At 39.4% G+C, this 25766-nt stretch overlaps 1 protein-coding gene across 3 annotated transcripts in view; it reads left to right on the top strand.

Moving 5' to 3' along the window:
* The window catches only part of CTNNA2 (catenin alpha 2), a 462234-nt gene that overhangs the window by 101311 nt on the left and 335157 nt on the right, over positions 1–25766 (top strand). For all 3 annotated transcript variants that reach the window (XM_042053728.1, XM_042053726.1, XM_042053727.1), the window contains exons 4-6: positions 10801–10967; positions 14663–14782; positions 16892–17158. In XM_042053728.1, the coding sequence (XP_041909662.1) occupies positions 10801–10967; positions 14663–14782; positions 16892–17158 (554 nt within the window). The remainder of the gene's footprint in view (positions 1–10800; positions 10968–14662; positions 14783–16891; positions 17159–25766) is intronic.

Below are 25766 nucleotides of genomic sequence, written 5' to 3'. Positions count from 1 at the left end.
CAATGTTCTGCAAGGAGATTTCCCCCCATGCGTGAAATCTATATTTGTGTCCCCTCTGTGCGTAATTCAATGTGCAGATTGGAGCTGAAGTCTCTGACCCTTCAGAACAGTTCTGTGAAGCTGCAGAGCACCACGGGGTGAGCATCTCGACCTCCCCTTTTGAAGCTGTTCTGATTTATGTGTTACTGAAACATCCTCTGAGTCACAGCCGAGTGCTGGAAATGAAACCGCTGTTGATTCATTAGGCAGAAATTCTGAACTGAAATTCTTTTTCTTCAACATTAAAAAAAAAAAAGGAAGAAGGAAATAAAAAAGGAAAAGTTTGAGTAAGTTTGAGTCACCCTTTGAACTGGAAAATCAGTTGTTTTAGTCTGTTGGATCAAAAGTATTTGGAAGGAAATTCCTTTTAGCTTGGCACAGGAGTGACCTCAGATGACTGTGTAGGTCAGTGAAGTTTTTAGCAGAGCAAAGGAACTGAGAGTTTCACCAGCTGTCTAATGGTGGATAGGGAAACTGGTGGGAGATCTGGAATGGTGCAGAGACTTTGTCTGGGATATTTAAATTGGGAAGTAGCTTATTGAAGGGAGAAAGAGTCAAGGGGATGAGCTTGAGATTTGGTCATTGCTTTATGCTTCTGTCACTGAACAGTGAATTTTCAGTCTTTCAAAAACTAACTGGAAAATTTCAAGAGTGACTTTGTCATGTTTAACACATGCAGAAAAAAAATAAATCACTAACAAACTTTGACAATAAGATTTTGTTCTGTTGAGTAAGTTTTGCAAAGGAATTTTAAAAAACAAGGTTTTCCGTGCTCAGAATGTAATTGTAAATACTGCTGTGATTCATCTAACATATGGGAATCTTGGGTTTGGATCCATGTTACCAGGATTATTTCTGCTTCATTAAAAGGGGGAATGGCCTTAATTGAAGGAGGGCAGGTTTAGATTAGATGTTAGGGGAAAATCATCCATGTGTGGGTGGTGAGGCCCTGGCACAAGTTGCCCAGAGAAGCTGTGGTTGCCACAGGTGGCCCCACTCCAGGAGAGCAGAGGCTCTTCGTTCATGGCGACTTCTGCAGAAGGCGGAAGCTCCGCTTCGGAGGTGGTTGTTTTGGGTTTGCAACTGTAGCTGCTGGTAAAGATGCATTTTACAGTTAGAAACTGTTTCGAGGTGAATTTTGCAAACTCTGGCAGCAGCGAGAAAAGCGAGCAAGTTCCTGGGGTCAGGCCACCATGCGCCTGAGGGGACAGCCCGGTGCTTTTACCGCCACACACCATAGCGGCCGTGGCAGAGCCTGCAAATGGCAGGAGCAAGTGGCGGCAGCTGCACGGACCCCACATGACCGAGCAAGGTTTTGTCTGCCTCTAGAACTGCTCTGTGGGATCCTGCCTTTCTGGTACGGATTGCCGCCATCTTCTCTCTTTGTTCCTGGAGCCTGCAGTCGCCATTTTGGAGGGGAAGGGTGTGACGCCATCTTCCCTTTGTCCCTCAGCCACGCGGCCGCCTCAGACAGGCGCCATCTTGGGAAGGGTAATTCCGGCATTTCGGGTCTCTCCTTGTTCCCGTGGAGTTCTTAAAATTGGGCAATTTTGCATCTAGCAGTTATGTACTGTTATTTTTTGCCTGATGCTGTTCCCTTTGTTAGTAAACTGTTGTTTTTTTCACTTATATCTACTCATGTTCATTCCTTATCAGTGGAAAGGAATTGGTTGGAAATAAGGGGAGGTGACTCATTTTTGAGTGCCCACCTTTTAAAATGGTCTTAAACCAAGACACTGCCCTATCCCTGGAAGTGTTCAAGGCCAGGTTGGATAGGGTTTGGAGCAACCTGGTCTGATGGAGGGTGCCCCATCCATGGCAGGGGGTAGAACGAGATGAGCTTTAGGGTTCCTTCCAACTCAAACCATTCCATGATTCTGTGGTTACCCAATGGCATTTAATGAGAAAGATACAATCAGTCCTCGGAGCACTAAATTTTATCTGAGTGCCTTCCTTGCCCCCTGCTCAGTCCTCCTATTTGCCTACAGTACAGTACGTTTTGTTCTGTCTTCTTTATTTTTGACTGCATTTTCCATGGCAGTCATCCAACTTCTAAAGTTGTATAAAAGCTTCTTTCTCCCATACAGATTAGGCTTTAATTTTGAATATGGTTTCAGAAAGTGCTATTTGATGAGAGGAGTATTAAAAGTGACAGCATGAAAATTTGAAATATGCTTCCTAATATCTGAGTCCTAAAAGATGCTTAGTCAGTTTATAAAAGGCTTTAATTTATTGCCTTTCCATTTACCATTTTGAACATGTCTTCATCTGAAGTACATTATTCACATACTATAAAGGCCAGTAATACTTTACAGAGTGAGGGAATATAAAATGTTATTAAATAACAGGCGCTGCTTTCCTCAGAGAAGTGTCAAATTATAACATTCTGATCTCCAGCTATCTTGTTCTCTCTGTTTTAATCCCTTTATCAGCGACAGATCCTTTTTAGACTTCAGATCTGAGAGATATTCCAACTGCTGTTTATATATGAGCATTGGAAAAGGAGCCTGTTCTATAAAGCTGATGGAATTTAGAATTATTTTTATGTCTACTAAAAATAAAATTGTAGGCTCTCCACTGATTTTGATTTGGGATGTTTGCAAATCTCATTCGTCCGTAATCGTTCCAATTGACTTTCAGAGATGTGTTGCCTTTTTTTCTTTTTGGTATTTTAGTTGCAGATAAGTCAGTTTTTAACCTGTGTTCATATTATGTGATTTCTGCAGTATGTGATGACATATGTGTTTTTTCTTTAAAAAATATATCACCTCTACTTCCTTTCACCTGTTTGTGGTTGACTTCATGGTTTTAAATCGCTCCTTATTTTATTTATTTGGCTGGAATGTGGGTAAAAAAGGAGAGTCTGTGACTTTTGTGAAAAGGAACAGGCAGCTCAGGAGAGCTACAAGGATGTTTGGAGGTCATGCAGGGAGAAAATGGCAAGGGCCAAAGCCCAGCTAGAACTGAAACCTGGCTACTGCTGTAAAAAATACAATAAAAAGTATTCTATAAATGCATTAGTGACAGGAGTAGAACCAATTTTGGGGGCTTCATTCTGCTCCCTTCCCTGCCCTTCAGCTCAGAGCTCTGGGTACCTGGAGGACAACTGCTCTTACTGTTGGGAGACTGAGGCAAAGAAGGAATTTAGTACCTCAGCCTTTTCCTCGTCCTTTGTTGAGTGAGTTTCGCTCTGCATCCAGTAAAGGATGGAGATTGTGGAATCATGGAATGGCTTGGGATGAAAGGGACCTTAGAGCTCATCTAGTTCCAACGCTGCCATGAGCAGGGACACCTTCCACTAGACCAGGTTGCTCAGTGCCAGCTCCAGCCTTGATTGCCCTCAGCCTCGCTTCTGCCATGCCCAGGTATCTAACACTCAACCATAGTTTTTTCTCTTAGCTATACAGACTTAGACTAATGATCATTTCTTTCTGTTCTCATTACAAATCTAATGATAATCATGTCTTGTTTAGTAGCCTTCTACTGTGGACAACAGCAGTCTGCCTTTCTGTGTGTTGATGGAGGGCTATGGATTAGTTTTGTGTTTTGATCTCTGCACTGGAATGTAAATTCACACCATGAAGCTCAGTTATCTCATTATCTCTCTGCACAGAAGCTCTTGCAGTTTTTAAACATTCAAGCAATGAGTATAGTTATAAAAAGGAGCCCTTGTATTCACACATAGGTGTCACTGCATGTATGTGAATTACCATTAAAACTGGCAATTAAGTGTTAGGATACTAAAATGTTACCAAGTCAGAATTCAGTGAAAAGCTGCTGTAGTCTTTGAAAATTAATTTTTAAACGTAATTCCCAATTTTGGAAAGATAAACTTAATTTTCATGTAGGCTGATGCTTTGAGCATGATTTTAAAATCCTTGGTAAGTTGTTTATGGTGAAAAAATAACTGCATTGGACTTCAAATATAGGCTATCATAAGCAATGTGTGCAGATTATATGAACAAATAGAAAATAAATAACTTAGATTTTTAATAGTGCTCTTGTACCTGCTATCTGTTTCTGTGTGTAAACCTGTAAATGCTTTCTTTATATTGTTTGTTGTCTATTTCATATTTTTCTTACTGTAAGCCTATACCGTAGATTTTCCCTGTGCTGATGACTCTCCCTGGTCTGCTTTTCTCCTTTCTTATGCTCTCTCATACTGGAGTATCTTTCTGAATTTCTCTACTTAAATTTTTCCTGTTGTTTTCTGGCTTAGCTGCAAACCCCTCAATTGTCCAACATTAACCTGCCTGTTCTCTTAATCCCAGCTGAGGTTGTGGGAAGGGGTTTTTTTTTACTTTTAGCTCTGTTTGTTCCCCAGATTCAGCAGGCGCTTCCTGCTTCTCTCACTGCTTCTCTCAAGACATTCAGGTAGGATCTAAGTGTAAGGAAAGGCATAAATTAGCAGTAAAACAAAAGTGACCCTTAAAACAACTAGGGAGCTGATAATCCACTGAACTGATCAATCTCATCATCAATCCTTTCCCCTCCTCACAGTGCTTCCCATGAGCTGACATTAGCAACTTGCTGCTCCTTCTTTTTCACAGATCACTGGGATTTTTTGATAAATTCTGTTATGAAAATGCATCTTGCTGGAAAATATCAACCCTTTGAACTGAAGCTTATCTCAAAAAATATCAGTTTCAAATAAACTCTTCATTGGGTATTTTTTATTTTCATGTGATAATAGAGAGTGATGGAACTGATTCTAATTATGATTTTGAACTTAGTTCACAGTGCCTTGGGCACAGATAGAATCTACCCTCGAACTTGCTTTCCTGTATTTGTGAGCCTCTTCAAGCCCCAGAATGAAAATAATATCCAGAATGATGGAATCTCTGTGCCTAGTGCTGAATGCTGTAGTCATTTTCTTGGAGTGCCTCCTTTTCCATTCCTGCTAGGAAATCTTGGGTGTTTTTCAAATGCTGTTCACTTCTATACCTGATATGTTAAATTTATTAATGACAGTTCTATTTAAATTAATAAATTGTTATACAGAAACCCAGTAAATGATTAAATTCAAAATGTTAATCACTAGGACTTAGAGATTTTTCTTTCTTTCTTTGTCTTCATTTTAGTCCTTTTTTACAATAATGATTTTAATAAGTATACCATGCACACTTCACCAGAAAGACGACAACTTTTCCTAACATTTTCCACTGTAGTTTCTTGTTTAGGTGATGAACTATTGTAATAATTGAGAGTGTGCTTCTTGATGCAACTCTGCAGCATTTGGGTAAAGAAGAAAATACTTATTTTAATTAGGGATCTCAAATTTTTAGTATAAACATAGAAATTGTGGAAAAATCGCTAGCTGAACTTCTAACTGATAGGACAAGGGAGAAGAGCTTTCAACTGAGAGTAGATTTAGATGGGATATTGGGAAGAAATTGTTCCCTGTGAGGGTGGGGAGGCCCTGGCACAGGGTGCCCAGAGAAGCTGTGGCTGCCCCTGGATCCCTGGAAGTGTCCAGGGCCAGGCTGGACGGGGCTTGGAGCAACCTGGGCTAGTGGAAGGTGTCCCTGCACATGGCAGGGGGTGGAACAAGATGGTCTTTTAAGGTTTCTTCCAACCCAAACCATTCCGTGATTCCGTGTTTTAGTAGAACATCATAGTTCAGCATCGTGACTTTTGTCAGGATACAAATGAAGCCACGTTATAATTCAGTTGAGCTTGAGTTTTCAGATCTGCCTCTGTATTTATGGAAATCTTAAGAGGTCCAGTGTGTTTACGTGTTCCTTACCACAGTGTTGAACATCTAAAATGCTCATGTTGGTGTTCACTGAACTCTCCAGTTCAGTGAAGGCAGATCAGTTTAGTGTGTTCTTGAAGGGTGTTAATCCATTGAGTAACTGAGCTGCAGACAAAGAGGGATTAGAAATGCTAATGTATCCTCACATCCCAAACAATTTAATTTTGAATTGAAATTTAATTGGTGTTTTATTGTACTTAAGTGTATCAGTGATGTTCCAAATGCACTATTAATCTGACTATTAATTAGAAAAGTTCTTTCTAAAACATAACATTCATGGATAAATTGTCTTACATTGCCATAGATATGTGGCTAAATATCTTAGAAGTTCTGTATTCTTGCTATTTTCTGTCCCTCAGGAAAGGAGTAGTTGGGTTAACTAAAATTACATATTTTAATGATCCATGAAGTGAATGATGTGGTGTGTTCTTGGATCTAAGAGAGAACATTGGATCCAAAATACCTACTAGATTTAAGGATATCTGTTGTACTTTAAAATGCAGAGTGAATCATCTTCCACTGCTCTGCCTAAATGTCAAATGTAAAGTGAGTCAAATTTAAGCGAACTGGATTGTCTGTACGATCAATTCCAGAGAGACACAGCTCTAGGAACAGAAATGTGATGGGAAAAGATGGGGCTTGATCAGAGATGGCCTTTTCTGGCCTTGAAATCTGTTAAAACGATGAGAACAGTGGTCATTCTCCCACAGATGGAGAGCAAAATCCCAGCTGCAAGTGGGAGACGAAGTGAGTTCAGGGAACATAGTAAAGATGTAGAAAAAAGGTATTAAGGAAAGGGAAGACTAAGCTGCCGTTTGTATGAAGCTTTTGGAATTCTGAATAAAAGGCATAGTTATATGTAGTATTATACAGCATGAAAATACAAATCCTCTGCAAATTACTTCCCACATTCTGATAACGTCAAACAGAGGTTAATACTGAAATGAACATGTTCAGTTATGGAGACTGGATTTTCAAGTACTGTGAACAAAATACGATGTTTTAAGAGATGTGGTAAATAATCAATGTGATTAATAAGGTAGGAGAAATATAGACAGTGAGAAACCAACCACCCAAGACCAGATTAAGTTCATTATTCCTTAAGTGTGACTGTTGAGATGTGTACTGGCATGGACAGTGCATGGTACTATTCTATTTGGTGAATTTCTAGATGAATCCAAAGGGGATAAAATTGCAGAGCTTTGCATCCTGAAGGGTTTGCTTTTGTTTCTTAACAAGACAACATCCATGATGAAAAGATTAAAAATCTGCTTATATAATTTAAATATGCCTTATTAACAATTATGTGTTGTTCAAATCTATCATATCATCAATTAGTGTAATCCTCACTGTTTTATATGGAATCTGCAACTCAGTTTGGGTCAATATATTATTATAATTTAGGATAGCTTCATAACAGTGCTTTTTCTCTAATTACAAGGAGAACACTCTAAAATACTTCCATTATGTCATGGATCAGTTGTTCTGTCTTTTTAATCTTGAACACGTAGAACAAAAGGAAAAATCTAAATGAAATGGGTTAATGAGACTGTAGCTTTATTAATTAGTTCCATTTGAGAACTGCTCAGGAGTGGTGCATCCAATCAATTTGTCATTGTTCTGTTAATTATTTCCAGGTGTTTGGTGTTTTTATTGTCAGCATCCCTTACTGATCATAGCTGTTCTCTAGATTGCTGCTCTGTGCTCTTCTATCTCTTAATAAACACTTCAAGGCTTTGTAAAAAATGGCATTTCCTCTGTCTATTAACCATTGAAAGCCTTGGTTCATTCCTTTCCTCATAGGTAGACGTTTTACCTTAAGTCTGCTCATGAAATTCCAGTAGCTTTTTTGGGTGACCTTTGCAATCGTCTGTTGATAGATTTTTGCAGTTGTTGAGCTCTTGGGAACATGGTGGGATTGTTGGGGTGTCCTTTGTAGGGCCAGGTGCTGGACTCAGTGATCCTTACAGTTCCTACTCAGGATATTTTGTGATTCCATGAGTATTTCTCATAGCTGCAAATGGTCCTAGAAACCTGCAGTTCTTATCATTTGTACTCCAGAAGCAGAATTGTTTCATGGGGCTGCTGTAATGATTATAGAAGTGGATATTGTGTGCAATTAGAGGGGACTGATGTACTGCCTTTAATCTGTCAGGACTCCGCACAAAAATGCACAAAGCTAAAAAGGGACAATAGGAACAAGAGTGGAAGAAGAACACAGTGAAACTGAAGGACAAAGGGGGCATGAGAAGAAATTGATTTAAATTATCTACAAATACAGGCAGCATGGCATTAAAGTGCTTCTAATGAAAAGAGTCACATTCTGGAGTTCATTTTGGAATGAGATTCCTACTTCACATAGGATTAATTGGGGTTAAATGTCTGAGCTGTTTCTAAGATGGCAGCTTGATAAGTTTAAGAGTGTAGCTATTACCATATTAAGATCGTTGTTAATTATATTATCACACGACTGACTGCAGTGGCAAGGAAGCAGACCTGATGACTTTAGATGTCTGTGTTTCTTGTGTTGAGCCAATTTTCACTGAAAGGAATTTAATATAGATTACAGAACAACTTGAAATGAATTTGGAAAGAAATGGATAACTGAATGTAGGGTTGACTTTTCCCAGATAAAAAGGTTTCTCTAAAAAATAATTGGGCTAGCTGAAGCTCCAGTGTTACCTTTAGCCTAAGAGTGGTTTGATACCACTGCTGTAGGAGGATTAAAATGTGTTAATTGGCACTGAAACAGACGAGTCTTCGTCCCCATAACTGCTAGTGGTTATTAGATTCTAAATTATGAGCGACTAGGTCTTTTTAAGTTTTAAACAACCTGCTGTGAACTTTTATACTCATACTTTCTTGGTTTGCTTATTTGATGATGTCTATTTAATACTTTTTGCTTAATTATTTTGGAATTTATTTCACCTAATGTGAGGTTTCTAAGGCTAAATATCTAATCCAAACTCTTTTAACTGTTTGTTTGGTTTTTTCCTTTTGACCCTCTGTGCATTTTCCCTCTGCCCATGAGCGTTGATTTTCAAATCTTTTTGCTAGGGGTATCTCCTTGGATATTCAAGTCTAAGAAGATAGTTTTCCTTCTTGCTTTCCAGGTGCCACTGGCTGATTATCAAATATTGTTTCTTCCATAGTCCAATATAAGTATTTATCTGAAGCTACACGCTGCTAATTTGGAAGAAAATGGTAAAATCTCCTCAGCATCAAAATGAAAGTTAAGCAATTTGCAAGCATCTAATTCGAAAATCCAACCTTGCTTTGGCTGCCATTTCAGCTTGGATTTCTCTGAAATTCAGTACTTTCACTTACGAGAGTTTTGTTGCTGGATGCTTGGAATCACTTCCATCTCATCTGAATCCAGTTTAGAGCTTAAATAAGGGAAAGCCTTGCTGGGATTTCACATGGTTGTGTGTGCCCCCTTGGGTTCAATCAGCTCAATACGCTCCAAGAGTGCATTTTGGAGCAAACTCTCTACGCAAAACTGGGATAGTTGGTTTCCCTCAACAAATAATTGAAGGGAAGATGATGCCTTACCATGTTACACTGGTTAGATGACCAGTGTTAAATTCCCAAGTTAGGAAACTCACATCTAGCCCTTGCTCGCATGCTGGGCTCTCAGCTGTTCTGTGGTTGCTCTCAAGCTTCCCTTATACATGAAATATTTGAGTCATTGACTCATACTACTACTACTACTACTACTACTACTACTACTACTACTATAGAAGTTTCATTCCCAATTTTTAGCTCACTTTCAGCCAAGAGTTGTGGATAAATTTTTCAAATAACTGTTTGAATTAAAGTATGTGTTAGAAAAATGTCTTTGAATTCCTTGCTCCTAGTTTCAGTGATTCTTGGCACACAGGTAAAATGCACGGGAAGACAGGGACAGTAAACTGTGGTCCTCCTCCACAGAACCCTTATTTTCTGTTTTACCTTGAATTTCAGCTCTGTGATGCTGAGCAATATAACATTTAAGTATGTTTAGAAATTTGGTTTGTTCTCTTTTTATCTGGCAATAATTGTTTGTTAATTGCTTCCCAAGAAATTCATAGAGAGTTTTGCGAGCCTTATGGAAAGCTAAGAGGAATATGTAGTCTTAAAAATGAGCCATTTGAATTTTATTTTGAAATTGTATATTATCAGCTTATCATCCTGTGGGAGATACCTTCCACATTATCCAAGATGCACTGCTTGCAAATTATAATAAGAACATGCAGTCCTAATGATAAATACAATAAGGAAAAGAGTTCTGATAGGAATTAATCACTGTGGCCATCTTAAATCTCTCCCCCACTATTTGCACTGTCTTATGGGAAGTTTTGCCATCTGGAATTTTTTTTTAATGTTGTTCTAATGGTCTTAAACCCAATGTAAATATGCTTTGATTCCACATTAGAAGTACTTTCTTTCTGAGTTTATGCAGTGGAGACAAAGAGGATTCTTTTTAACAACAGCAAAGGTTGTTTTTTTTGAATCTTTGAATCGTAGCCAGACTAGGAGAGGTGGAGTTGTTCAGCCTGGAGAAGAAAAGGCTCCAGGGAGACCTTCCAGCGCCTTCCAGTGCCTAAAGGGACTCCAGGAGAGCTGAAGATGAGCTTGGGACAAGGGTTTGGAGTGACAGGACAGGGGGAATGGCTTCCCACTGCCAGAGAGCAGGGATGGATGGGATATTGGGAAGAAATTCTTCCCTGTGAGGGTGGGGAGGCCCTGGCACAGGGTGCCCAGAGAAGCTGTGGCTGCCCCTGGATCCCTGGAAGTGTCCAAGGCCAGGTTGGACAGGGCTTGGAGCAACCTGGGATAGTGGAACATGTCCCTGGGGTGGAACTGGATGGTCTTTAAGGCCCCTTCCAACCCAAGGGTTTTGTTGTTCTACGATTTTTTCCCAACAGCACTTAGCTTAGCTTCTAGTGAGTTATTTATACTTCCGGAAAATAACAAATGCAAGGCTCAAAGCTAACCCGAGTGACCATTTGTGTTCCCAATCCCAGGAGAAACAATGCGGATTGCCTCGTCGGAGTTCGCGGACGACCCCTGCTCCTCGGTGAAGAGGGGCACCATGGTGCGCGCTGCCCGGGCCCTGCTCTCGGCCGTCACTCGCCTGCTCATCCTGGCTGACATGGCTGATGTCATGAGGCTCCTCTCACACCTCAAAATCGTAGGCATTTTTCACCTTCTCTGTTGGATTTGTGTGCTTTGCGTGTGGTAAAACGGGATAAATCAATTAGGGATGTAACCGCCCACATTCCTTAGTCTCCACTGTGTTTTCATAAAGTGCTGGTAAGAGGTAGGAGTTAACACATTTCTGCATTAGTCTGATTCATTTTCTAGTTCTGCAGAAATTAATATTTGGGCACTTGAAGCAAAATTTGTGAGATATCTTCAGTGACTGGACTCATGCTGCTGTTAAACAGCTCTCTGACCTGACCTGAAGCATTTACTCCCCTCACATCTTGTCCCAGTGGTTATGTTCCCAGTACTGCTGTCTTCTGTTTAGGTACTATAGTTGTCTACTCTTCTTTTTTTCTCTTCATGACTTCTGGATATATCTAAAGATTGAATGTTTAATTTGGAGTGAGACAACAGTACAACTGTCTTATCAAAGAATAAAGAGGAACTAAAGATTGTCAGATAGTTTGGACAGATTTATATTCACTTTTGATTGTCACCATTCCCATTTTTATACAGGAGTATTAAAAAGATTTTCGGTTGAAACTGGGAAATACATTTTTCCACCCTGCCTAGCTGTTGCACTGTTATATTTTTATTGCATAAACAAATCAACAAAAACCTTTGAAACAAAACAAAATTGTGCAGAAAATAATATACAGAGTATTTAAAGCCTGCCGAGTGCATGTGTGAGTTTAACAGAGGAGATGGAGAGTTGGTTCTTTTTAGCAACTGTTCAAAAAATACTTTCTTTTTTTTTTTTTTTAAATTTGTCATTTTAACAGTGTAACTGTACAGCAATCTCATGTTCTGGAAAAACAGTGAGAACCCTTCAACTTGCAAACTGTGCAGATAACCTGAATAGCTGGAAAACAGTTTCCATAAGGAAAGAGGCCGATTTTTCAGCACAGGTTCTAGTGAGCTCTGCTTTAATGAGTAAAATGCTGCTCTCAGAATTGTCAGCACGTGGCTCTGGTTACGTGCAGTGTAAGCAGTGTCTCTCTCAAATATGCGTTTAATTTTTCCTCTCTATAGTGCTCCATGGAACTGTAATTCAAATTGTCCATTCCTAGCAAGGCCAACACTTGAATATCATAAACAACAGTTTTTTTCTGAACATTATGATGAAAATTTGTGTTCAAGCTCTTTCATAGGCGAAGAGAAATGTTCTGTAAAATACAAATGTCCAATGCTGGTTTGTAAGTGGGTGTATTTACTTGCACAGTTTACACCCTGGATTTGCAAGGGCAGTGTCTGGCGGTGTGGTTTGTAGTCTCTGCATTTATCTGATGTTATTAAAAGTTCTGTTTCCAAGAAGTCAGCAATCTCTGTTTTGAGCAAAATTCAGCATAAGGACCTTAACTCTGAATTTCATTTTCATGTTAAAAAGGGTAATTTATTTCTGAGAATTCAACATGTAAATATCCTTATCTTACCACTTTACAATGCTAACTACTTTTAGACAAATAAATTACTAGGGGAAAATATGGTTATACTATACAAAATTGATGAAGGAACAGCTCGTCTATTGACTCAAAGGTAACCTTCAAAGACGTGTGTAAGTTACCCATAAAATTAATGAACTAAAATGATTCTGCATGTCAGAGTAATGAAGCCTGATTTATGCTGAATTGTGCTGTAATCAGTTTCCTCTGAAAGCATGTCAGAGGCTTCCCAGGAAATGGTGCATTTTAATTAGTGTTTTAGAGGGAATATATGCAGGTGCTTTCTGGAAGGGCTCTTGGTCATTGCATTCAGGTTATCTTTTTGCACTACTAAAATTAGAAATAGTGGTTATTGCAGAAGCTTTTGTAACACATTTAAAAACCATGTACCACTATTAGTATGTGGTCAGGCACATAGAGAATTATGAATCTCTTGTAATTAACTCCAGGCTGGTTAATCAGAGGAACAGATCTATTCAGCTGAGTCGTGTTTTCCCAAGGATAGAGAACTTGCTCCAATATGAATTTGTTAAAAAGAAATTACAATAATAAAAACTAAAATATCATTAAAAAGGGGCTTGTGCTCCTGTCCTTTCTAGTATTTCTCATAACTGATTTCTTCATTTTGGAATCTGTGGTCTTGAGCCCTGACTGACACGATAGAGTATGATCAGCATCTTTGGAAATCTGATTATCAGAGTGGAATCTGTGACAAATTTTTCAGGAATTCTATTTAATATGGAGCAGGACTTAGAAAAACGTATGTCAGTTCATCATGTCTGTGCGTAGCATTACAAACATATTGAAGATGAAACTTCTAGTGTAAATGTTTCTTGATAAGAAAGGAAAATGTTTGTATTTTGCAAGAAGTTCTGAAGGAGAAAATTATTTAATACAATGATGCTTTTGCAATTTGTGTCATTGGTAAGGCAGTCAGTTCATTTTTAGAAAACATTGTTCTCCTTAAGAGCAAAAGAAGAGGTAATTTGGATTCTGAATAAGTTTGAAGCTTGTAAATCTGCAGTAACTTGGTTGATAATTTCCAATGTAACAGCTATGAATTTATGTTCCTGAATTATGCATTTTTCAATAGACATGTATGAGTTTGCTACTCTATTGCCCTGTAATTTGTAAATCTGCAGTAAGTAGGTAAAAGCCCAAAATAAAAATATAGTCTCAGTGGTAAGAAAACACAGAGCAACTCAAGCAATAAAAGACAGGTTCTGCACATAATTGTGCCTTTCTAAACTATTAAACACCAGCTACTGCTGAATTTATTGATTCCCAGCAGTATCTGGAGAGCTGCAAACCTCTGCTTATGCACAGGAGCTTGTCCCCATCCCAGTAAGCCCTTTCCTTTTGGGGGAAAATCTGTTATGCATGTTCTTATGAACTGCAGCAACAGCTTTTACCAAGAGGGAGCAGTAGAATCTTTTCAGTTCTCAATGTTTTTGCTTGGAATTGTGTTTTTATCTTGTGAGGAAGAGAAGTACAACTTTGAATTCCCATCTAGTCACAGTAATGTTTCCTTTACTTATTGCATGAAAAGAGCATTTTATCCCTTCAGATATTTTTTCTTGCTTTGCATAAAGTTTCACAATACATTTGTTGGATCAACTTGTTGGTGTAACTGGGGTTTTATATCTTTGCCTGTTAGCTGCAGCATGACTGAATAAGTGCAGGTGTGGTTTCTTGGGTAGATTCTTTCCTCAGTGTTAAATAACTAAAGAAGGAAAGCTCAAGAGCTGAGAAAAATACAAATATTTTGGGTTGAAGCTATCATTTGTTTCACAAAGATACAGTGTTTTGGATTTATCAGGGTAAATTTAAGTCTTAATGGTAAGTTTGAATTTCCTTTTTAAATATTTCTTGTCCAGAATGAATAACTTTCTTTGTTTTCCCATAAAGCCTGTACCACACATTAAGAACATACTCGTGTATTTTGTTTTAAACCCCTCAGACATTAAATATTTCATCTGATGAGTGGGGAAATGAATACAGTTACATCTTTGACATTAGTTTTACATGATCCTAAAGCACAGTAAATGGGCAGTAATGCAGAGTGACAGCTGCTCTATTAAAAACCTAATTAAAGTTCATGGGACTCTCATAAAGCCTCTGTACAGTGATGGATGTGAAACCGAAATTGGGTCCATGTAAGAGAGTATTGGGTGGAATAGTCACAGACTTTTCAAAGAGTGGATTAAAATGCTGACGGAGCTGATTTCTTGCGTTGTAGGTAGAGGAGGCACTAGAAGCTGTGAAAAATGCAACAAATGAACAAGATTTAGCCAATCGCTTTAAGGAATTTGGGAAGGAAATGGTAAAACTGAACTATGTTGCTGCGAGACGACAACAGGTGAGTACAGGAGTGGCTGGAAAAGTCCATCTGCGTTCTAAAGTTCTTGTGCTTTATGTCCAAGTCTGGTTTAAAATGTACAATGAGCTACTAATTGCTGTGTCATGGCCTATAATTTAATCACACTGATTATTTTTGAATGCAGTGAAGTTTTTTGGAAGTGCAGTTTCTTTAAGACTATGTTCCAAGAAGCTTCAATTAATAACAGATTGAAGGGTGAGAAGGGAAGTGACTCAGGAGGTTAAGGATAGTTTTAATTCAATGATTATTCCCATTTAATTCTAACCTATGCAGATTTCAGGTCACTCTGACAGCTGGTAAAGCACAAGCTCTTTGCTAGTTGAGTATAATTCAAGTTCAGGAGGAACAGAAATCTCCTTTGTGCTTAAAATCATTATTAATACTTTTCAGATTTTTTTTAAAAAAAATTATTCATTTATTAATTTATTCATTGCTAAGGCAGCTGAAAAAAGACCAGAAAGTCACGATAACATTTATTCAAGGCCGGTCATTTTACAACTTTGCAATAAAGATAACCTTCCCCTGCACACTGTTCCTTTTAAGACACCATGGAGTTGTATAAGGTCTCTCCATCTTCAATTATATTTGAATACCACCAGTAATTCAAGGATGTGTCATCTTTGTCCTACATAGCACACTGGATTTGGAAAGCTGGCTTTCCGTATTCATCCACCTATTTACCTTATTTTCTTAATTGCAATCATGGCAATGTACTTCTGAATAATGATTGTGGGGCATTTTCATGAAAAATAGCATTTTCATAATAGCATTCATAAAATTTCACTGAAATCGAATCATTGAATGTATCAAGTTGGAAGAGACCTGTAAGGATCATCAAGCCCATCTCCCTGCTCCTTGCAGGACTACCTAAAAGCAAACCATATGACTAAGACAAATAAATTAAAAATGTAGAATCTAGTCACTGTATGAAAAGAGCTCTTCTGTGCATTCAGACACTTCCCCTGTGGAAATAGAGCTGTAAATATGGGAAGAAGAGAAAAATGCGGAAGTTAATGTTTATATCTGTTAAGTTCTTGTTGAAGATACAAGAATATGGCAAAAAATTCTCTCTGAAGAATGTTACCTGTCAGTTATGTGTGGCTGAAATTAATCAAGGGTAGAACCTTTAAATCCGGAATACCTGGGTCCTTTTCCAGTGTTGGTGATAGACTCCATGTGTGAACATAAACATTAACTATTCAGCTCTCCAGACTGGTTTGTTCATAGTTTTAAAATAGAATTAATAACGTTTTGTTATTCCTTATGAATATTGCTAGGGCTGCCGTAATGTTTGTAAGGCTTTCAAGGACAGTGTGATACGCACTATAATTTAAAAAGAAATCCTGGGTTAAATAACAATAATACATAATTCTGACAACATATTGTGCAGTATCTGATTGTTGTTTCCAGGGGAAACAAAAGAAAGTATCTGTCATGATATACTAGATATACAAACTCTGAAATCATATGAGGAATATGAAAAAATATGAAGGGAAGCAAAATAGAAATGTTGAGAGGCATATTTAGTAGGTCTTTAAGAACTAAAACCATATGGTGTTAGGTCATAGGTTGGACTTCATGATTTCAAAGGTCTTTTCCAACCTAGTTAATTCTTTGATTCTGTGATTCTATAATATTCATCTATGTAGTGCTTTTATTTTGATTTTTTTTTTAAAGGTCTCCCTTATGATAATTTTATAAAGGACATGGGAATAGTAATTAGAAAAATAAGGCACTTGCTGCAACAGGAGCATTGCACTTGCATTGCCTTTATGGAATCAGCACAAGGAATCCAGCTGATCAGGAAGAGGAATTTCGGATGTTTTATATACATTTTTTGTGGGTTTTTGCAAAAGAGAAGTGACTCTTTGGTAAGATATTGTGAGCAGAATGTAACAGCTATAGTGACACAGAAGGACCAGACTTCCTTGGGCAGGAGGGGAATTCTTTCAGTGATTTATGGTGGATTCTGCCATAGATTCCATCTCTGCCGAGTCACTGCACGGCGTTTATGCCTGGATGCTCAAGGCAATGCATTCTAACACGAAACCTTTCATTTCCAGCTCTAAAAACTGTATTTTCATTTAGGAACTGAAGGATCCTCACTGCAGGGACGAGATGGCCGCGGCCCGAGGGGCTCTGAAGAAGAACGCCACCATGTTGTACACGGCCTCCCAGGCCTTCCTCCGCCACCCCGATGTTGCAGCCACGAGGGCCAACAGGGACTACGTCTTCAAGCAAGTGCAGGAAGCAATTGCTGGGATCTCCAATGCTGCCCAGGCCACCTCGCCCACCGATGAGAGCAAGGGCCACACTGGCATAGGAGAGCTTGCTGCTGCTTTGAATGAGTTTGATGTGAGTATCAGCAGGGTGTGGAAAATGAGGCGTTTCTCCACACAGTCTACAGAGCTTTTAACTAAATTGTTCTTGTACAGGACTCAAATTCCCCTTTTCATTGACATCCACTTCCTCAAACTGCAGAGGCAAAGGGTAGATAACTGATTTGTGTTGGTTTTAGGGAGGAATAGTTGTTTGCTGCTAATGGGCTGGAATTACAAGGAGTTATTTGTGCTCATATGCAGTGGCTGGGCTAGTGAGAAAAATAAGTTCTTATCCATAGGATCTTTGACAAATCTAGGTACATAGGTCTAGAAAATGCAGAGTCTGATTAATCTGGCATTTTAATTTTGTGACCAAGATCTGGGGTTGCTTGAATGGTAAAATCTTGTTTGTCCGGCAAGTCAGGAAGACAAGACAAAAAAATGAGGATGGTGATGGAGCTCAGCATCCTGGAAACATTAGCATTCAACTTGAATCATGAATTATGTTAATCAAAGGTATGGAAAAAGCATCTTTCAAACAGAGTTAATAGCAGTCAGTTCAGCTGTGGGCAAAGTGCTGCAGCCTCTATTCCAGCAACAGATACAGTTTCACTTAAGCAGCTTCCTTGACAGCTGATTGTTTAGCTGTTAATTTCATTAGCAGTCCTATCTGATGATTTTTCCCTACCTCATATGTGAGGATTGTTCTTCAGGCAGTGAAAAAAAAGGTTATGGCTGACATCTCTGAAAATATTTTCGTCTTTTGTTCTGACTTAAGGCAAAGATTTGTTGAAGTTATTATTAGGGAATGGCGTCCTTTTCACTTCGATTAAGGCACAAGGTTGCAATCCAAGCATCTGTCACTTGCAGTCAGGAGCTGCTCGGTCCTGCTGCATGTAGGGCTGCAAGTGGAGGTGTAGTGCAGGTGGCTCATCTCATGGCATGTTGGACTGGGCTTGTCTCCTGCATCTGTTCTTACATCTGTGGTTGTTCCTGTACAGTTACTGTGGGTTAAGGTTTAGGGAATTCCTCATGGTTTTCAGGGCCTTTTCAGCTCACAGGTCCCTGGTTGGTAAGATCCTGGGAATAATATCCCTGTGTGGTCTGACTGTGCTCCAGCTTTTGTGTGGGACTTTGCACGTTATGGACAGCAAAAGTTTGACAAACAGGGACAGAAAACATGTGACTTCTCAGTCCCAAACTGATGATGCTGCTGCTGCCTTCTGGAAAAAAGGCTGTTGTTCGATGCAAAGAGAGTCGCTGTGCTTACTGAAAATAAATGTAGTGAAGACTGTGCGAGACATCTGATATTGTCCCCTGCCTCTATGAGAATATTCATCCTTTTTCTCCTCAGGTAAAGTCTTTTCCACTTTCCGTGATGTTGCAGAAGTCATGCATGTGTGTGGGAGATGTACAGCCATAGTAGCACGTTCTGTTCATAATTACATGTGGAAAAACACCCTTTTGGGGGAATTTTCTCTTTCTTATTTTAGGAAACGAAATGAAAACTTTCTCCTCTTACAATGATACAGAGATTGAAACAATTATATTATCCGTTTTCTAACTCACTGCTTAGCTGTTGAATGAGATTTATTCACAACTAATTTTGCAACAGAGATGACATTCCCTAAACTCCAGGGAAAGTCAAAATTTATAGCTGTTGATGGTGGGATGATTGTGAATTTACCTTTATGTTTTACAAGCAAGAAAACAAGAAATACTACTAGACTAGTAAAACCATGATATGAGTAAAAAGGTCGTGGAGAAAAAAAAGTTGCTTTTTATGGTGGCAGTGTATTACTTCATCAAGGGAAAGGAAGTCTGTATTTTCTAATGAAAATAATTTTACAGAATATTTATTTTACAGTCTCAGTCATATTGATTGAGATCGGTTTGTATTTGGTATGAAGTGATTATTAAACCCTGCATTATATATGCCAAGATAATTCTTCTGTACTAAAAATAAATTCACAGGTGTTTTTCATAATTTTTAGCACTTCTCAGCCTTCATTATTTCAAATTTTGGAATCAGTGTTCTGTGGCTTAGTGCTTCAGATAACTGCAGTGTAAATAATCTGAATATTTTCTCAATCAAAATATCATCACGTGGCACACAAACAATTATTCTACCCATCTGAAGCACTTCAGGCTTTGTGTTTAACTAGGTCTTAAGATAATTGTCACACTCTATGCATTGGTGTGTTGTATAAAGTCACCTGTGAGTTATTAGCAGCAAAATTTTGGAGACAGTTGTCATTTATTGCTTCTCAGAGATAATTTATGTAGAAATCAGGAGGGTTCACAATCTGTTCCTTATTAGATTTTTTCCTTTAAAGTCCTATTTGAAGATGATTGATGAAAAAGATACGTGTTTAGTGCCTTGTTGCTTTGTCCTTTAACTTCTGTGTTCCTGCTTTAATCTTGTATGATTTAAAACCAGGTATTCCTAGTTTTATTAGTAATTTCTTATTAAAATTTGGCATATATTTTATGCTCATGAAATATTTCTGAGTTCTTAATGCGAATGGGGGTGCACAGTTTACTTCCTCTGATGATACTTGGCCAAATTTATGGAAGCTGTGTAGATAAATTTTTGAAGAACTTACTGTGAGCTCTGAAAAGACTCCGTTTTCACTGAGGAAATGGTAATTTTGATCTGGTAAGGTTTCATCTGTTCTGGTTATTGAGGGACTGCTGTGTTGGCACATGTTAAATTGTGGGATGGATTTATCTGGTGTCCTCCCCACGGCCCTCATGGTGTACAGCAGAGACGGGACCTGCATGTCAAACTGGAGTGTGGTGGGGAGGTAGATAAAAAGAGAGTGAAATTACTGAGTGAGAAGAAATGCAATGAGAAGGACCAGGAAACCTGTGCTGGGTGAAAACTGGAATGAAGATAGATGGCATCAACACTGGTGTGGGTTTGGCAACTGCAAAGGGGGTAAAAATACATGTGGATATAAAAATATATATTTGTATCTGGATATAAAGTAAAGGAATAATTGTGTCCAAAGAAGGGGAATGGAGCTGGGGAAGGGTCTGGAGCACCAGGCGTGGTTGAAGGAGCTGGGAGGGCTCAGCCTGGAGCAAAGGAGGCTCAGAGGGGACCTTGTGGCTCTGCACAAGTCCCTGACAGGAGGGGGCAGCCGGGGGGTGGTCGGGCTCTGCTCCCAGGGAACAGGGACAGGAGGAGAGGGAACGGCCTCAGGCTGGGCCAGGGGAGGTTTAGAGTGGATATCAAGGAAAGCTCCTTTACCCAAAGGGTGCCCAGCCATGGCACAGCCGCCCACAGCCATGGTGGAGTCCCCACCTGTGGAGGACTTCAAAAGCCATGTGGGTGTGGCACTTGGGGACATGGGTCAGTTGTGGCCTTGGCAGTGCTGGAGTTGGACTCAATCCTAGAAGGCTTTTCCAATCCAAGCCATTTTGTTATTCCATGGTTGTCTCCACCACAGCAAGAGCTGCACACAGATAGCTGGGGAATGTGTTCTCCATGATGGAATAGGGAGGGGGCAGTGACAGGCAAAAATAGTATTTATTGGGCACTTGGGATTTCTGGTGAGTAGGAGGGTGCCTCCTCTCAGAATATGGACTGGGATTACAATTCCTTAGTCCCCAGGAGTGCAGCTGTGTCAGTGGGATGTGCTGACAACACCTCAGAAGTGCTAATCACAGTGGAAATTCAGATTCTAGGGGTTTCAGACTGGGTAACCTACAATGCTTTACATTTTATGCAATTCTAAGTAATTTCTTTTAGATTTGGATATGAAAAATGAGGGTAATCATTCTTGTACAGTGCTGTGAGGGTGGGTGTAATGGCGTTGTAAATATAAAGCTGTTTACTATGCATGCACCGTAACTCCATAAAAAGGATTATTCCTGTGTTGAAGCAAGACTTGAATTATCTGCAGTAAAATGAAATAAAATTTATAAATCCTCTGACTTAGAGAGCGGACGAAAAGACATCTAAAGGAAAAAAGGACCAAAACCCTTTTTCTCCATTGATGCCAAAAGCAAATATCTGTTGTTTTCTGTATTGCTCCAGAAAGCACTGATGAGCTGGCTTAGCTGACTTTCTCCCTGACTTTTGTGTTCGTGTGTGCAAATTCTGCCTCTAGCAATGGAATAAAACGATATTTTATTTGTTAAAAGGGATATATAGTGCTTGCTTTTTAATATATGTTAATCCAAACAGGCAAGCCCTATAGCTGATGTTGTTTCATCTGATGTTCTATCATTTTTTGTCTTTTTAATATTGCATTTATTGTTTCTCTGTGTTTTGTCTTTAAAGTTGCAGTCCAGCAATGTTGGTCCTTGTTACATCTTGAACTGCTGGGCCTGTGAATCACCCCTTTACTCTCTGATTTCTGAGTGTGAAAATAATCTGGTTTATAAAGGAATTTAAAGGAATATGAAGGGAAGTGGTCACAGCACCAAACCTGCCAGAGTTCAAGTACCATTTGGACAATGCTCTCAGACAGAGGGTAGGATTCTTGGTGTTGTCCTGGGACGGGCCTGGGTTTGGACTGGTTGATCCTTGTGGGTCCCTTCCAACTCAGGCAACACTCTATGATTTGATATGGTTGAGATTTGAAAGAGGTGGTTAAAATGGATTTTGGTACTTGAGGTATTTATGTATTTGGGATAGGTCCCAGGGTACTGAAATGGTACTATTTTTTGTCATGAGCAGCATTTGAACTGAGAAATTACAGGCAGAGTAACTCAATCTTTAATGAATTTTGGAACAGAACAAGTCAACCATTTGGGAGATGACTGCATTTGATGAGAAAGAAAGTGTCTGATGACACTGGTCACTGTCCTCCAGGTTGTTAAATGCAGCTCATCATTAATAAATGGTCTATCATAACATATTTTGTGAAAACATTAATGCTCCTTTAGGAATATTTTGCATGGCTAGAGAATGCAGTGCACCTTAAATGGAGTGAAAAATCTAATAAGTGTGTAATGAGGGGAAAACATTACAGAGAAACTGAAAAGACAAAGTATCGGGGTATAGCAATAGCAAAGACTGCTTTTTTTGGATAATAAAATTAAGAGCTGTCAAAATGTGGCAGAAACGTAGTGGACAGAAGAAATGCTCTATCATTAAATGACTACCTTTAAAATGTTCCTTTTTGGACAAATAACTGCTAGATAATCTGATTTCTGCAGAACATTTATGGAATTGCAATTTGCTTGTAAATGTGTTCTTCGATGAAGTGATTTGTGATGCTGCAGAGAAAAGGACAAAATGTGGGCTTCGAAGTAAGAATTGAAATGTGCTTGTTTCGCTACTGAAATTCATAAGAAACAATTGCAAAAATATTACTGCACATCCCACAGCAATTTGGAACCAGACTTGTTGAGCTCGAGTAGCTCTAGCCCAGGCAAATGGCAATTTCTGTATAATAGCAGTTCTATATTGAATTTAACTAGGAATGCACTGGGGAAAAGTGTGCTGCAAATTCAGATCACCTCATGTATGGATTTGGATGAAATACTGTAGAATCTCAGAATGGTTTGGGTAGGCAGGGACATTAAAGCTCATCTCATTCCACCCCTTACCATGAGCAGGGACACGTTCCACTAGACCAGGTTGCTCCAAGCCCTGTCCAGCCTGTCGTTCCCCCTTGTCCTATTAGTCCATCCCTTGTCCAAAGTCCTTCTCCAGCTCTCCTGGAGCCCCATAAGGCACTGGGAGGAGCTCTGAGGTCTCCCTGGAGTCTTCTCTTCTCCAGGTGAACACCTCCAGCTCTCCCAGCCTGGCTCCAGGGCAGAGGTGCTCCAGCCCTCTGATCAACTTTGTGGGTCTCATCTGGACTCATTTCCCCATGTCCACAAATTTCTTACGTTGAGAGCCCCAAAATACAGGTTGGATTTTTTGTCCCTGGTGCAGCTGAAGTGGCTTTTACCCTGCAATGATGTCAAGCCAAACATTTCCTATGTGAAGGCAGCCAGGCTGCACCCCAATGTTTCCAACACTTCAATGCAGTAGTGAGGTGCTTTGTCACTGTCTGCACTCCTCAGATCTCCCCTGAGTAGGGAAATACCAGACTGGTCGTGCTTTGCATATTAAGAAAATAATGACCAACAGCAAAATGTTGCATTTTACACTAAATCCCAAAGCTTCACCTGTTTGAAGAGATGTGTTTGAGGATGCTGAACTGATCTTTCAAATGAGGAAGAATCAGAGTAAATTTTTGAGGTCCTGATGATGCTGAGGGGCCAAACAAGCTTTTCTTTTCAGTTGTTGCTGCATTTCCCTGCTCATTGCAACCCCTTCTGTGTATGTATGGGCTTGTTTATATATTACTGTGGAAAGGGTCAGCTCCAGAGTACAATGGACAGCACTGGAAATGTCAGGATTTTGGTAGCAAGTGCATAGCAAAAATGTGACCTCTGTAAAGAGAAGCACCCTGGGTAGCTGTGGATTAGGATCTCACTGCCTTCATTCCCCTTTAGCGGTGGGAATGGTGCTTCTGAGCTGTATTTGCTGTACAGGAGCACCATCTAGTGGGCTTCTGGATTTATTTTTTTTTTATATCTATATATTTCTTTAATATCTATATATTTTTTTAATATCTATATATTTTTTCCCCTGAAATGCTCTTGTATAGTAAATTAGTATTGTGGAAAGATTACCAATTAAAAATACTCTTTGTAGTTTAAACACAGCAGTTTGCTACTTCTTTTGGTGGTAGCAGAAGCCTTTTGCCAACGCACCAACTGCTGCCTGTGCTTCCCTATCAAATACATTTAACCTGTTTGCAGTAGGCCAGCTTATTTGCAAAGGGATTTTTGTACTGAACCCTCATCCACACAAATTTGTTAGAGATAGTGAAAACACAGAAAAGAAACACACTTAAAAAAACGAATGATCATTTCTGTAAGTAAATGCGTTTCTGTAGCAGTACAGTTACTGCATTATTATTCAAATTATTACAGGTTTCTTATTTTCTTGTTAAAGTAAGTATGAATATCTTAAGGCTAAATCAAAAACATATTAAATTTTTTTCAGGTTACATATAATAGCTCGGAAAGAGCACTAAGTGAAATGTTCTAATTAGACTACACTTGCTACTATTTTGCCTGTGTTTATTTAGCACCTCTGAGATGCGTCTGTAGCTTAGGTATGTGAGAAGTGAACACCAGCACTATTTCAGGGAAGCAGCATCTCCATTTACATTTGGAGAGCAGTCAGGAGAGGGGGCTGGGAAGGTGGGGGCTGTTGCTTCTGCTCGTGGTTGTGCACTTCTGCCTGAGTGGGATGCTCATGAAGCTGCTGTGGGTGGGTCCAGTCTGGTGTGCCACAGGGAAAAAGATCAGAGAATCACAGCATGGTTCGGGTTGGAAGGGACCTTAAAGACCATCTCATTCTTGATGAATGGGCAGGGACACCTTCCATTAGCCCAGGCTGCTACAAGCCCTGTTCAGCCTGGCCTTGGGCACTTCCAGGGATGGCGCAGCCACTGACACCCTCAAAGTCAAGAATTTCTTCCCAAGATCCCATTTAACCCTGGCTCTGGCAGTGGGAAACCATTCCATCTGTGTTGTCACTCCATGCCCTTGTCCCAAGTATCTCTCCAGCTCTCCTGGAGCCCCCTCTGAATTATTTCTCTGTTATTTCATCACTCTAGAGCAGCTCAGCAAAAGCTGCAGTGTAGCATTGCACTGCCACACTCTTATTCCTTCGAATCCCAGCTGTATGGTGTGTCTGTGTAACACAGCATTGTGGCAGGTAGAAACATTTGATTTATTGCTAAACAGGAGCTCAGCAGCCTTGTTAGCACTGCAGGAGACACGGACAAAGGTACAGAAGCCAAACCTGCGAGCACACAGCATTTGTTTTCGCAGTAGTGCTGGCACTTCTGACAAAGAAATACATCAAACACTCTTTTTTATACAGTCTTGTCTCGGAAAAACTGGGTTCCTCAGTATATCATGTGCTGCCTTCTACACAAAGGCAGTTTTTCCTGCTGCCTTGTGGTTGTGACATTGTTTATCTAAAATACCTATCACACTTTGCAGTGGCATTTACCTTGAAGATTGGATTTTCCTTGTCCTAAGGGCAGTTGTGTATTCACTGGCTGAGGAAGTGTTAAAAGCCCTGTGGATGTAGTGCTCGGTGAACATGGTGGTGGTGGTAGGTTTATAGTTGGACTTGATATCTTAGAGTTTTTTTCCAACCTTAACCATTCTGTGATTCTGTGATTCTAAATCATTAAGAACCATGTTAGGAAATGGTCTCTGGCTTGAAGGTTTTACATGTTAAACAGAATTAAAATGTGTTCAAGAAATAAACAAGCCAGAGGTTCTGAAGAAGCTGCTGAAATTTCCTTAAGACTTTCTATGTAGACAAACCAGGTGATGAGCAGATTTTTCATGAGCAATAAGGCAATTGCACATAACAATGAAGTAATTTAATTGGAAAATGAAGGCAATGATACAGTAATTCTAGTTCTTTTGGAGTTGTAAAACAATTTAAAATTATTTATTTAATGTTTTGCTTTTGCTTTGCATTATATTTCTAATAAAGACTGTGAGGGTTTTTTTGGTATGGTTGAAAATGAGATTCTAATCCAGATAAATGTCACTAAATTCAAATGATTATGTGCTCTCTGGTTGTACAATACATTTACGTA

Source organism: Corvus kubaryi, unplaced genomic scaffold (genome assembly GCF_017639235.1).
Source record: "Corvus kubaryi isolate FWS band 111438036 unplaced genomic scaffold, C.kubaryi_AGA036_p1.0 split1-131, whole genome shotgun sequence".
NCBI classification, from domain to species: domain Eukaryota; kingdom Metazoa; phylum Chordata; class Aves; order Passeriformes; family Corvidae; genus Corvus; species Corvus kubaryi.
Note: the sequence above shows the minus strand (reverse complement) of the source record. Positions and strands in the feature narration are given on the sequence as shown.